We start from the raw sequence: 14,294 nt of genomic DNA on the forward strand, positions 1-14,294 counted from the left end.
GGGCCTGGAGCATCTTCTTTATGAGGAAAGGCTGAGAGACTTGGGTCTATTCAGCCTGGAGAAAAGAAGACTGAGAGGGAAATCTCATCAATGTGTATAAATATCCAAGGTGTGGGAGACAGAGGGATTTGGCCGATGTCGTGGTTTAACCTGGCTGGCAGCTAAACACCATGCAGCCGTTCTCTCACCCTCCCCCCTCCCTCTCTGGGACGGGGGAGAGAAATGGAAAGTGAAGCCCGTGAGTTGAGATAAAGACAGTTTAATAAGACAGGAAAATAATAATAACAAAATAATAATAATAATAATAATGATACAATGGTGATAATAGGAAAGTAATAATAATATGTACAAACAAGTGATGCACAATGCAATTGCTCACCACCCGCTGACCGATGCCCAGCCTAACCCCGAGCAGTCCGGCCCCCTCCCCCCGGCTAGCCACCCCTATATATTGTTTAGCATGACGTCAGATGGTATGGAATACCCCTTTGGCTAGTTTGGGTAACCTGTCCTGGGTCTGTCCCCTCCCAGCTCTTACTGCACCCCCAGCCTGCCTGTTGGCAGGACAGAGCGAAAGGCTGAGATGTCCTTGGCTTGGTATAAGCACTGCTCTGCAACAATTAAAACATCGGGGTGTTATCAGCACTCTTCTCATCCTAAGCCAAAACACAGCATTCCACCAGCTACTAGGAAGAAAATTAATTCTGTTCTAACTGAAACCAGGACAGCCGACCTCTTTTCAGTGGTTTGCGGGGACAGGACAAGGAGTAATGGTCACAAGACAGAGCACAGGAAGTTCCGCACCAACATGCAAAAGAACTTCTTCACAGTGAGGGTGATGGAGCACTGGAACAGGCTGCCCAGGGAGGTTGTGGGGTCTCCTTCTCTGGAGATATTCAAGGCCTGTCTGGACACCTACCTGGGCAGCCTGCTCTGCGGAACCTGCTTTGGCAGGGGGGTTGGACCTGATGATCTTTCGAGGTCCCTTCCAACCCCTTCAGTTCTGTGATTCTATGTACAAACAGTGAATATCAGGAAATGCAGTCCTGGGCAGGGAGTGTTTTGGGAGGGGTCTTAAAATTTGTTTTTGACACACACACAAAAAAAAATATGTTTTCTATTCCTCTCACATTCTTCACTGGAAATAATTGGAAGTAACATGATCTTAATATACACTAAAGAGTGTCTTTATTTTTTTACTGAACTATGCCTTTTGTTTTTCATTGCTGTCAGTTATGACTACCTTCTGTGTCTGTATGCAGCTCATTCTCCAAGGAAATCAGGTGGGAATTGCCAAGGGGATTAAAAACATTCCAATGCAATGCTAGTGGAAAAAATATCAGAGCTTGTCACAGCAGCTGTCAGTTCCGGGTGGCTGATGAAGGAAAGGGTGGGGCTGGAGGGTAGGGATTAAGACTGCATGGAGTGCCTAGCAGAAAGTGTCTTGATTTCCCTAAATGCTCAGAGTCCCTTAGAAGACATTCAGGATCAATATCAGTTGGAGATTGCTGATATCACTTAATCTGTAGGCAAACAAATATAGAAGAAGAAGAAAGCAAATATAGCAGAAAGAAGAAATACTTTCCTTGAAGGTTTATTATTATTATTGAATTCTTTCACTTTAAGGAGACTCCTGGCCTCTCCTTAATTATCCCCATAACAATTAAAGACTACAGGAGAATTATGCCCAGAACCTTGGTTTGTGAGGGCATTTTGCGGGTTGATTTGCCCTCTGCTGCCAAATTCCTGAACTGCAGATCAGAACAAGCAGGGCAAAATCAGTAAAAACAAAAAATCATGAGACCTCCAGTAATGAGAGAAGAAGGAGAAGAAAAAAAAAAAAAAAGAGAGAAAGTAATGGTTGATCAAATATACATGTATGTTCCTGCACATTTCTATTTATATAGGAAAGCATCACATATTGCTTAAATTCTCCAATGACTTCTTTGATGTACAACAGTTAATATTTGCCTCATTAGCACTTTACCCATCATTTCCTTCCCATCAGGAAGTATCCATTTTCCTTCAGACTCCATAGCTCCTATTTCCTTAAAAACCTCTTTCTCTTTTTCACTAGATGCCCTAAACACTTGACTTCTCTTTCCACATGTTGTAATTTATTTTTCGATACTCTCAAGCCCTCTGTTCCCAGAAAGTTAATAGCATGTTAGTGACTTCCTTCACAACGGTTTTCTCCTGTCCTCACAATAAAACATCATCCACATATTATAACAGCAACACCTCCTCCGGATGTTGGAATTGCTCCAAAATTTGTTCTAGAACTTGCCCAAATAAATTTGGTGGCGCTGTAAACACCTGAGTTAAAACTGTCCATCTGTATTGTTGCTTCTGCCCCATTTCAGGGTCTTCCCACTCAAAGGCAAATAAATCTTTGCTTCCAGGGCCTGAGAACACACCATTAATAACACCGTTATTCCAGTCTAACAATTTACTATTTGAAAGCCCAACTTCATCATCAACCCCCTTCCCAACAAGTTAGTCCCTGCCTCGGGTACATACATGTACAATAATTGTCCAGTGATCATCTAATCCCTAGTCTCAGCTTGACGTCCCCAAAAAGTAGCACTGTTACTCCAGTCCCTTCTACCCCCATCACCTTTAGGGATTCATTAGTTAATTTAAGCCTTGATACTTTACAGGCCAGCAATGACCTAGCTGCCTCAGTGTATTGGGATTTCGTGGCAACATTCTGGGGGGATGGGGGGGCAATGGGGGAGGGGAGCTGCAGTGGTGGCATCTGTGAGAAAAATCCAGGAGCTGCCCCATGTTAGATAAGGTCCAGCTTCAGCCAGCTCCAAAGGGGCCCACTGCTGCCCATAGCCAAGCCTTGAGCAATGCAGTTTGTGCCTCTGCGAGAGCACATCCAAGAAAACAAACAAACAAACAAACAAACAAACACCGCTGCACAAGAGCAGCTGGGAGAGCAAGGAGTGAGAAGCCTTCCTGCAGACACCAAGGTCAGTGAAACCAAGGTCAGTGAAGACGGAACGAGAGGAGGTGTTCCAGGTGCCACAGCCAAAACCTGCCCTGTGGCCTGAGGAGATGCCCATGGTGGAGCAGGCTGTCCCTCATACAGCCTACGGTGTACCATGGTGGAGCAGATCTACACACTGCAGCCCGTGGAGAGGAGCCCATGCAGGATCAGGTGAGCAAGGGAGTTCTGCTGCCCATGGGGGTCCCAAGCTGAAGGAAACCACTCCTGACAGATGGACCCCGCAGCACAGACCTACACCCGGAGCAGCTCCCAAAGAATTGCTGCCCATGGAGAAACCCCCACAGGACCATCCCAGGAAGGTCAGCACCCCACAGGAGGGACCCCGTGCTGGAGCAGGAGAGAGAGCAACCATGAAGGAGTGGTGGAAATGAAGCACCACAGACTGACCGCAGTCCCCACTCCTAATCCACTAAGGGTGGGGAGGAGGTGGATGGGGGAAAGTGCCCCCAGCTTGTTTCTTTGTTTCTCACTGCTCCAGCCCCTCAGCAATGGGTAATAAATTTTATTAATCTCCCTATGTTGTCTGTTTTACCCGTGGCGATAATAGTAGAGTGATCATCCTGTCCTCATCTCAACCCTTGAGCCCTTTTTCATTTATCAGGGGCTCTCAGTGGGACTAGCTTCCTGAGAAGCCACTACTCCCCTATTCTGAATTTGTAACAGCAATCTCTCCTTCTTCCACCCCGGATACTCCTATTTGAAATGGCCGTCCTGGACACACTTAAAACATCTTTTCAAAGCCTGTCCCTGCTAGGATTTAGGCTGCAACACAGGTAGCTTTCCTTGCCTGCCATACCTTTGTCTCTCTTCCTCTGCCTTCCATCCTAGGCCCGACTCCCCCTGAAAGTTTTCTTCCTCTATCTCCAACCATCTGCCTCACTACCTGGTACACTGTGAATATCATTCATTTTGCTCTCTGCTTACCTCAATAATCTCTGCTTACCTCAATAATTTTCTCAGACAGGGTCTTCTGTGAACCTATTTTATTTGTGATTGCAATGGCAAGTGTCCTGCAAGCAGGAGTGCCCAACAAAAGTATATCATAATCTTATATTCGCAATTACCCGATGCTTGGTTCCTCCCCTTTCCTCTTTGGCTGAGTACTACAGGTTCAAACGACTCAATGCTTATTACTATACCATATACATGTATATACTCTGGCTAAACAAGTATGCAGGAGTTGTGTAATACGTCAAAAGGTAAATAGGAAAATTATCTGCAGTCAGCCCAAAGTGGGGGGCAAGAACAAGGAATTCAATCCTTCCAAAGTATACAGGTAGATTTTACAAAACTTCCTAGAGTAGGTAGATTTAAATACTTATTAGTCTTGGTTGATCATTTGTCAAGTTGGGTGGAAGCTTTCCCTTCAGTATCTGCTACTGAGAGCATGGTAGCTAAGGTAATTCTACAACAGATAATTCCCTGACATGGAATCATTGAAAATATTGACTCTGATCAAGGAAGTCCCTTTACAGCACAAATATTGCAAGGGCTAATGTGAGTTCTAGGAATTAAATGGGAATTTCACACTCCTTGGCATCTTTCCTTTTCTGGAAGGATAAAGCGGATCAGACAGCAAAGAAGCAATTTACTAAGTTCTGGAAACTTGGCTCACCTGAACCAAGTGCTTACTTTTGGCACTTCTCCAAATTCAAACTGCACCAAAAAAAGATGTGGGAGTTTCACCATATGAAATATTATTTGGATTGCAATATCTGGGCAAAGGGAATGAGTTACCTCAAAGGGAATGAGTTACTTCAATTCAAAACAAAAAGGTAGTGCAAAATCAGTAAAAACAAAGAATCATAGGACCTCTGGTAATGAGAGAAGAAAAAAAAAAAAAAAAAGGAGAAATTAATGGTTGATCAAATAAATTTGTATATATATGGTATAGTAATAAGCATTGAGTCACTTGTTAACCTGTAGTATGCAGCCTATGAGGAATTAAGCGTTGGATAATAGGGAATATAATGTAATGATATACATTCGCTGGGGGCTCCTGCTTGTAGGCCGCCCACCATGGCAATCACAAATGAAATAGCTTCACAGAAGACCCTGTCTGAGAAAGATATTGAGGTATTTCTCACATGCATCTGTTGTTACTATGAACACAGTAGATGCTGTGAAGAATGTTTCCATGTTTGAAGCAGCAGTAGAAAGTAGAAACTTGATAAATTTCATGTAAGAAGCTTAATTTTTATCTGGTCTGGTCCTGGCCCACAACCAAGTTGCTAAGTGGGTATGTTATTAGAGGTCTGTTGTGCCTCAGAAACTCCAGTATGAAGCATCTGGTCACCTCTGCCTCTGGAGCTGACAGGCCAGCAGCAGTAACATGGCTGGGCACAGGGCCTGTGAGGTGACCTCTTCCTGAAACAGGCAGCAGAAGGCACTTGCTTGGCACACTGATTGTAAGATGCCCTCTGTCTGAGAGCCTGATAGGCCCCATGCAGAAAGAGGCCTTGGTTGTGGGTTTTCACGTCCCTTCTGCCAGAGCACATGGTGGGACAGTAACAGGCACACAACTTGGTTACATCTCCCTGAGAAGCTGGAAGGCCAGCTGCAGGCATGTTGCTTTGAATATCCTGGTGAGGTTTCTTCTGTCCTGTCGGATCATAGGGCTCCAGAAGGCTGATGGGTTGGGAAACCTGCTTGAAGGGTGTTTTGGGGATCATGGAGCTTTCTATGGTCTTGGGAAACAGCAGCAAAGAGCCAAAACAGCCACAAAGTCCTGCTTGGAATGTGAAGAGTGGGCATGAGAAGGAGGAAATGTCACTGAAAGGGTAGTGCTGTGGTGCCAGAGGTCACCCAGAAGGAGTCTGTGATCAGCCCATGCCTTTGTGTTTCAAGGAACAGTCAGGGAGGGTGGGCAGACATCAGTGAAAGTAAGGAAATGCCTGGATGAGAGCAAGAAGAAGTGAAGTGGGTGCATGCAGCCTGCAGGGAAAAGCTGGCAGGAGAAGGACAGCATTGGACAGCCTGCGGTGGAGATCAAGAGCACTGGGAAAGCTGGAAGACCCCAGCAGAACCAAGGTCTTTGTCCCTTTGGCTATGGAAGTTGTCTCTGCTACTGAGGCTCATGAGTAGACACGCTGTGCTCATGACAATGGGGCCTTGTTGCCTCTTTGCAACCCAGTGGAGAGTCCAGGAGGTGTCATAGCATTGTCCTTGACACAGCATCACACACCCCCACATCCCACCGCCCCAGGAAGAGCCCTGAGCCAACTATGATGGACAGGACCTCTCTTCCTAGGGGCTGAGGGCCAGGGCTTGGCCTTTCTGCTTCACCAAACAAACCAAGGCCTTTACTCAGCATCTGAGTCTCCTGCACAATGCCTTTGCCTACCTGCAATCATGGCCTCCAATTGTCTGCTGTAACAAGTCCATAGGGAGGCTTTGTCAGTAATGACCCTCGCTGGGGCCCATTAATACTCCCAGACACTTCAAAGTTTCCTTCTGACTTTAACTTCTCCAGCAGTTACATCATTCTCTTCTTGCTACCTGAGATTCATGGACTTAGCACTAAATGCACCATGGGGCTCATTGCCATTGAGCCATTTTCATCTAGTCTTTCAGACTTGTACAGTTAATTAGTGAGGTTTAAAGAGTGCACTTAAAGAGGAAGTTTTCAATGAGCACATCCCAAAATAACATTTTCCACATGTAACCATTTTTTTTCCATTATTCTTCAGGTTTGAGAAGTGATAGCAGCATTCACCTGTTGACATTGATAAAATGTGTCTCATAAGGAGGACTGGATGGATAGCAAAAGCAGTGCCCTGAAGTCCCAATCCGTATAGACAACCAGGTGCTAACTTCTCCATCCCCACTTCTCTCATCAACCAGCTGGGACTTACTTACATCACTTTTCCTTACACCAGACTTCTACACTAAAGTCTGTAACTGGATGTTACAGCTCCTTTGCACCAACTCCCACCTCCTTTCCTCAGAAAACTGGCTGCACACAGGCACAGTTTATGTTGTTGTTGTTAACATTTAACAACAAACAAACTCCATGGTCCTCAACAGTGAGCCAAATCCAAGTTGCCTACAATGAGGTGCACTGTCCACAAGTGATGACAATACAATAAATGTTTGACATAGGTAGGGAAAGATGAATAGAAATGCAATTACAGAGTTGGCTGTAGGGGTGATGAGAAAGAAAACTGAAATATGGGCAAGCTTGAAGCTCCCTCAAGTTCTGAGAACCAACTAGGTTGGTGAAAGGTATCCAAATGATCTAAGAGTAAGGGAGAGGGAGGCTGGAGAAGGATGGAAAATGCACATTTCCAGACAGTCTGCTGGAAAGGTTACTTCCAACATGGTCTGTTTCGTAAGGCCAGGTGGAAATACCAGAAAGACTAGGGAGTTGAAGTGAAGTGCATAAGAGACAGAGTTCTGGCAATGCAAGTACAAGAAAAGATTGGTATTTTTTCTCTTGCTGTAATATGCATCCAGGAAAAAAAAAATGATGTTATGGGACAACTCAAACATTGTATTAGAAATGTTCAATCATTTCATCTGATTGAAGTGTGCCAATTGAAGTGAAATGTTTGAAATGCTTAAAAAAATCATAGGCAATACTCAGGCCTGTAGCCATAAAAGGATGTTTTTCTGTCCTGCAGGGAGCCCATTAACCACAAAACACTACCTTCCTGGACTGTTCATGCCACTCCTCACCCTGGCACAGAGGAAATCTGTGACATGTCACGCTCTCTTTCCTGTTAGAGGCCCAGATGATGTAGGCAATAGTATCTGAATTACCAAATGAGGGTACAGGTATAGCAAACAAGGAATCAATGGGGGAAAATGTAATTGGTGGGAACTAATAATTGAGCATGGAACTGCATGTAAGAAAGGAAGGGATTAAAGTGTCCTGAGGAGGAAGAATCCTGTGGAAGAGGAGGGGAGAGGGATGCAAGGGGCCAGCTACATGTAGATATGGGGCTGGTCAGGGCTGGTCTGGTCAGGCCCTGTGCCTGATCACTGTCCTGCCTTCTTATTCAGCTCTGTTGCTAGCTATTTGCTGTCTGAGTGTGGTAAGCCCCAGGGCATGTTGGGGGTGAATCATACAATCATGGAACCACATAGCCGTGGGTGCATCTGTGTCCATGGGTAAGTGCTTCAAGTCATGTGTGGAGCACTGGTGACCTTCAGAGCAGATCAGGCTGAGGTGGGGAATGGGATGGGGCCAGGTGTGTTGCTCATGGCTCTGTGTGTGCTGGTAGTGGTGGTGTAGTGGCTGTGAAGGTGCTGTTCCCTGTTGGAGTTGCTCTGTGTGTTGTCAGCTGTGTCCATGCCTTGTGTGCACATCTGTGTATTTATGAGAGTATGTGTTTGTGCATGTACGTGTGTATTTACCTGTGTGCACAAGAGTGTTAGAAATTCTGAGAGAATTTCTCCAGGTTCCTGATGCAAGAAGAAGCTGGGCTGGATCTCAGGACTGAGGGATATTTTCTGTCATTCCCACAGACACAGAGGTGGTGAAAGGGGCATTAGTCTGTTATCAATATGCTCCCTGTGCTTTCCTGTGGCACATCCAAAAGCATCTAGCCATGGACAGGCCCAAGGAGAGGGCTCATCCTTCCTGTGGGCACAGATGCACTCCAGTCCTCGGGGTGGACCCAAGCTGAGGACTTGCTGATGGCTTTTGGGCTAATGTTCAGCACACAGGTTGGGGGAGACTTTCTCATGCACATGTGCTGGACTCAGACTGAGGAACAGTAGAAAACTGATATGGATGCTAGGCCATGCTTCCATCAGTGGAAGCCCTGATACAGGACTCCAGACTTGCTATCAATGCCACCCTTGAGGAAGAATTATGTAGATAAGCAATGTGGAGTAGAGGGCACCAGTCCTTCTTCAGCCACTTCCCTAGTGGAGCCTATTGCAGCACCAGGAAACTGTGGACTTGTGGCTCTGCCTGATGAGCACGCTTTAGGGTACCCACAGGCAAGACCTTATCTTGTTTTAGGTGAACACCAGTATTTGAGACAACTTCCAGAAAAGGTCAGCTCCCATCTGATCTCTCCTCGTCCCTCATTTCACCTCTCCAGATGTTTCCAGCCCCATTCCAATGCTACGCACAGGGCCCTGAGCTAGTGGTGTTATGAGCAGACCAAGCAGGCTGTGGTGCCCAAGAGGTGACTGCATGCTGGCTGCGCTGCACAGGGTGGGAAGTAGACCCAGCTGGGTTGGGATCCCTGCTGCTAATGTCCTGCACTGGGGTCAGTGGCTGTGACAGATGCTCAGAAAGACTAGGGAACATTTCCAAGGACTTGAGGGGTTTCCAGGTGTCTTTTTTTCGATCCAGCTGATGATATTTCCTTGAGGGTGACATTAATCCCTCTCCATCCTCCCTCTCTTGTTCATGCTAGTTCCCCACATAATCCCACAGGAATTTTGGATTCCTTGTTTCCCTGTGGTATCTTAATTTGGCAGTATCTCTATGGATGGCTCCACCTTGGGCGATCTCTCACTTTGTGGGGTGCCAGTCACTGCCCACCCTGGGTACATGCTGCCCATGGAAAACTCTTAAGCTCTCCATACTGTGAGAGGAGAATTGGGAGGGACTGTGGGTGGAGCAAAGGGTCACAGGGATCTAGGGCAGTCACGTGTATGGGTATAAGAAGCTATGCTACACAGCAATAAATTGGCGCTTGAGCTAGACACGTCATGTCCATCTCTGGTGTCCCTGCTCGGGGAGCAGACATCCAGGCAGCCAATCGATGTTGTCTCTTGGGCTGGGGTAGCATGGAGAGAGGCAACACATACAGCTCCACATTTGTGTCCTGGAGGATGTCCTCTGTCTTGCTCAATGTGGGACATCCACGGCTATGTACTTCAATGACCATTCACCATCTGTAAAACCACCAGACACCAATATGCAACTCCTAAATCCTATCCACTGTCTCTCATAACTCACAGCATGGTAATGAGATTTTTTTCTCCCAGATCCATGGAGCCGAAGGTCTTTTGGGTTGCAGCTGCTTGCACTGGGCTTATGTTGCAATGTTTGGGTAGCAGAGGCCAAACTCACTGTTCTGCAAGAAGAGTTCAGAAGCTTCCCCATGATAAATAAGAGCTAGTTCCAGCTAACTCCAGAAGGGAACTACAGCTGGCCAGAGCAGAGCCAATTAGTGATGCTGGTTGAACCTGCCTGAGCACACACAGAAGAAAGGGAAAAAAAAAATGCTGCACAGCAGCAGCTAGAAGTGAAGAGTGAGAAAGAATCTTGCAGACACCAGTCTGCAGAAGTTCACTGCAGAAGGAAGGCTGGAGGTGTTCCAGGTGCTGGAGCAGAAGATCCCCTGAGGTACATAGCCATGGCTGTCCCACATGGAGCAGGGCAGATCCCCTGAGGCCCATGGTGGAGCAGGCTGTTCCCCTGCAGCCTGTGGGTCCCATGGCAGAGCAGATCTCCACACTGCAGCCCATGGAGGAGTCTTGTAGTAACACTCAATAAATTGTCTTAATCACCCTACACTGAGTCTGATTCACCCATGACTGCCATAGGTGAGTGCTCTGCCTGTACCTCGAATGAACCCTGAAGGCATTTTTTATTCTATTTTCTCCATCTTTTACGTGGAGGAGGAGGGGTGAAAGAGTGGTGTGGTGGAGTTCAGCTGCCCATCAGTTTGAAACCACCGCACTGCTCAGCCATGTTGTTGGCATTAGCTTTGAAAGAAGAGGCAGGATTTCGGGCAGTATACTGAGGAGATACCTTTTTATTAGACAGATACTAAGAGACAGTAAGTGGTGAAATACAGGGAGGCAAATGATGTTCAGATTAAACAGAGCAGCTTTATTCCTCAGTGGATATGGTGATAAATAAAAAACATTTTTCTAAGAAATGAAAGAGTGGAATGACGCTCAAGATTAAAAACAAACAATCAAACAAAACCCAATAATGATAATGAAACAAGTATCCAGGAAATCACTTTTGGAAAAATAGGGGAAATTTACCAATATTCACAAACATCCATGAAATCACTTTCCTAACAGCACACTTGAGCTCCCTGTTCCTCATGCTGTAGATGAGGGGGTTCAGAGCTGGAGGCATCACTGAGTACAGAACTGCCACCACCAGATCCAGGACTGGGTAGGAAATGATGGGGGGCTTCAGATAGGCAAAAATTCCAGTGATGACAAACAGGGAGACTACAACCAAGTGAGGGAGGCACATAGAAAAGGCTTTGTGCCGTCCCTGCTCAGAGGGCATCCTCAGCACAGCCCTGAAGATCTGAACATAAGAAAAAAGAATGAAAACAAAACAGCCAGATGCTAAAGAGACACCAACCATGGCAACCCAAACTTCCCTGAAGTAGAAGTGTGAGCAGGAGAGCTTGAGGATCTCAGGAACTTCACAGAAGAACTGGTCCACAGCATTGCCTTCACAGAGGGGCAGTGAAAATGTATTGGCAGTGAGCAGCAAAGCATTGAGAACCCCACTGCCCCAGGCAGCTGCTGCCATCTGGGCACAAGCTCTGCTGTCCAGGAGGGTCCCATAGTGCAGGGGCCTGCAGATGGCAATGTAACGGTCATAAGCCATGATGGTTAGAAAAGAATATTCTCCTGAAAATAAGAACAGGAAAAAAAAGAACTGTGCAGCACATCCTGAGTAGGAAATGGCCCTGGTGTCCCACAGGGAATTGGCCATGGCTTTGGGGAGAGTGGTGGAGATGCAGCCCAGGTCAAGGAGAGCGAGGTTGAGGAGGAAGAAGTACATGGGGGTGTGGAGGCAGTGGTCGCAGGCTACAGCGGTGAGGATGAGGCCGTTGCCCAGGAGGGCAGCCAGGTAGATGCCCAGGAAGAGCCCAAAGTGCAGGAGCTGCAACTCCCGTGTGTCTGCGAATGCCAGTAGGAGGAACTCTGTGATGGAGCTGCTGTTGGACATCTGCTGCCTGTGTGTATGGAGATCTGCAGAGACAGGAAAAGACCCTCTCCCTGCTGTACTCCCAGAATTTTCATTCAGTTCATGAACTATCAAGTGTACAGTTCAGGAGTCTGAGAGATGTGCTCAAACTTGACAGATCCTTTTCTATTTCTTGCTCCATCCCTTCCCCCTCCTCCCCCCTCAGACGTGGAAACTGAAAACAGCTCAGGAAATCTCTGCCTCGTGAAAAACTTCCCCTGCCGCTGCCCTGGTTAAGATGTGGGGCCGTGAGCAGCCCTGCCGCATGCTGCACCTTCCTGACAGCAGAAGGACTTGGCTCTGCCAGAGGTGGCTCCTTCCACCTGCAGCTTTTCCCCTGCTTTGGTTTAACCCAACAGGCAGCCAAGCACCGTACTGCCTTCACACACTCCCCTCAACCCCCACACTGGCATGGGGGAGAGAATCGAAAGAAGGGTAAAAATCTCGTGAGTGGAGAGAAAGATTCTAATAGGACAGAAAATGAAGTGATAATAACAACAATAATATGCATGGAAAATTACAGTTATGCAATTGCTCACCACCTGCTGTTCGATGTACAGTCGGACCCTGAGCAGCAGCAGCACCCCTCCCAAAACTCCAGACAACTTCCACAGTTTCACAGTTCAGCATGACGCCATGTGAATATCCCTTTGGCCAGTTAGAGTCAATGGTCCTGGAGCTGTCCCCTCCCAGCTTCTTGTGCACCCCCTGCCTCCTTCCCGCCAGGGTGGTATGAGAAGCTCAAAGTTCATTGGTTTGGCGTAGCAACTGGTCTGCAACAATTAAAATATCAATGTGTTATCAGCATTGTTCTCATCCTAAACCCACAAAACATCAGCCCCAAGCCAGATACTAGGAAGAAAATTATGCGAGCAGAAACGAGTACATTCCCCACAGTGCCCTGGGCAGCTCCCCTGGCAGGCTGAGTTCTGAGACTGGCAGGCAGCAGAGGCCCTGCCCCAGCACACAGCCCCTGGGACACAGCAGGGACCCTGCTCTGCACCACAGCCCTGGGCACCCCTGCCTGTACCCCCAGCTTCTCCTTCCTCCAGGAACTGTGGCTGCATTGCCCTCCAGCCAGAGACTTACCGGGTTCAGGGCTGGGAAGTGTTCTCCCCCAGTGAGCGCTGTGCATCCTGCCACTTCTGCCTGCCTTTAAGCACTGTGTCTCTGCAGGCAGTGCCCCCAGCCCTGCTGCGCTATGCAGAAGAGCTGCTCCTGGGCAGAGCTGTCTCCCTGCAGCTCTGCCCACTTGCCAGGAGCTCCCCTTGGGCCCAGGAGCCCAGCCCAGCTCATCAGCAGAGGCCCAGCCCAAGGCCTCCCTTGCTCTGTCCCCCACCAGGCTCCCTCTACATGGCCGTAGGGGAACCTGCTGGGAAACAGCCTGAAGGAATCCCTGAGGTTCCTTCCGTCCTCTGGGCACACAGTACTGAACAGAGTACTCGAGGTGCAGCCTCACAAGAGCCAAGTACAGGGGGACAATCACCTCCCTAGCCCTGCTGGTCACACTGTTCCTGATACAAGCCAGGATGCTGTTGGCCTTCTTGGCCACCTGAGCACACTGCTGGCTCATATTCAGCCGACTATCCACCAATACTCCCAGGTCCTTCTCTGCCTGGCAGCTCTCCAACCACTCATCTCCCAGCCTGTAGCTCTGCTTGGGGTTATTGCGCCCCAGGTGCAGGACCCGGCATTTGGCCTTGTTAAACTTCATGCAGTTGACCTCAGCCCATCAGTGCAGCCTATCCAGATCCCCCTGCAGAGCCTTCCTACCCTCGAGCAGATCGACATACACACTTAGCTTGGAGTCATCTGCAAACTTACTGAGGGTGCACTCAATGCCCTCGTCCAGATCATCGATGAAGATATTAAAGAGGACCAGCCCCAGCACCAAGCCCTGGGGAACGCCACTAGTGACTGGCCTCCAACTGGACTTGGCTCCATTTACCACGACTCTTTGGGCCCGGCTATCCAGCCAGTTTCTAACCCAACGAGGCGTGCGCCAGTCCAAGCCAAGAGCAGCCAGTTTCTTGAGGAGAATGCTGTGGGAAATGGTGTCAAAAGCCTTGCTGAAGTCAAGGTAGACCACATCCACAGCCTTTCCCTCATCCACCCAGCGCGTCACTCTGTCATAGAAGGAGATCAGGTTCGTCAGGCATGACCTGCCTTTCATAAACCCATGCTGCCTGGGCCTGATCGCCTGCTTGCCCTGCAAGTTCTGCATGATGACTCTCAAGATAATCTGCTCCATGAGCTTCTCTGGCACTGAGGTCAAACTGACAGGCCTGTAGTTTCCCGGGTCAGTCCTCCGGCCCTTCTTGTAGATGGGCGTCACGTTTGCTAGCTGCCAGTCGACTGGGGCCTCCC

At 48.0% G+C, this 14,294-nt stretch overlaps 1 protein-coding gene across 1 annotated transcript; it reads right to left on the reverse strand.

Annotated features, from left to right (window-relative positions):
* Nucleotides 1–10,819: 10,819 nt before the first annotated feature.
* LOC311424513 (olfactory receptor 14C36-like) lies at nucleotides 10,820–12,027 on the reverse strand. Its single transcript, XM_084499758.1, has one exon. The coding sequence runs from the start codon at nucleotides 11,907–11,909 to the stop codon at nucleotides 10,950–10,952; it is 960 nt and encodes a 319-aa protein (XP_084355884.1). The 5' UTR covers nucleotides 11,910–12,027; the 3' UTR covers nucleotides 10,820–10,949.
* Nucleotides 12,028–14,294: the final 2,267 nt, after the last annotated feature.

The sequence above is a fragment of the Aythya ferina genome (genome assembly GCF_964211825.1).
Source record: "Aythya ferina genome assembly, chromosome: 28".
Taxonomy (NCBI): Eukaryota; Metazoa; Chordata; class Aves; order Anseriformes; family Anatidae; genus Aythya; species Aythya ferina.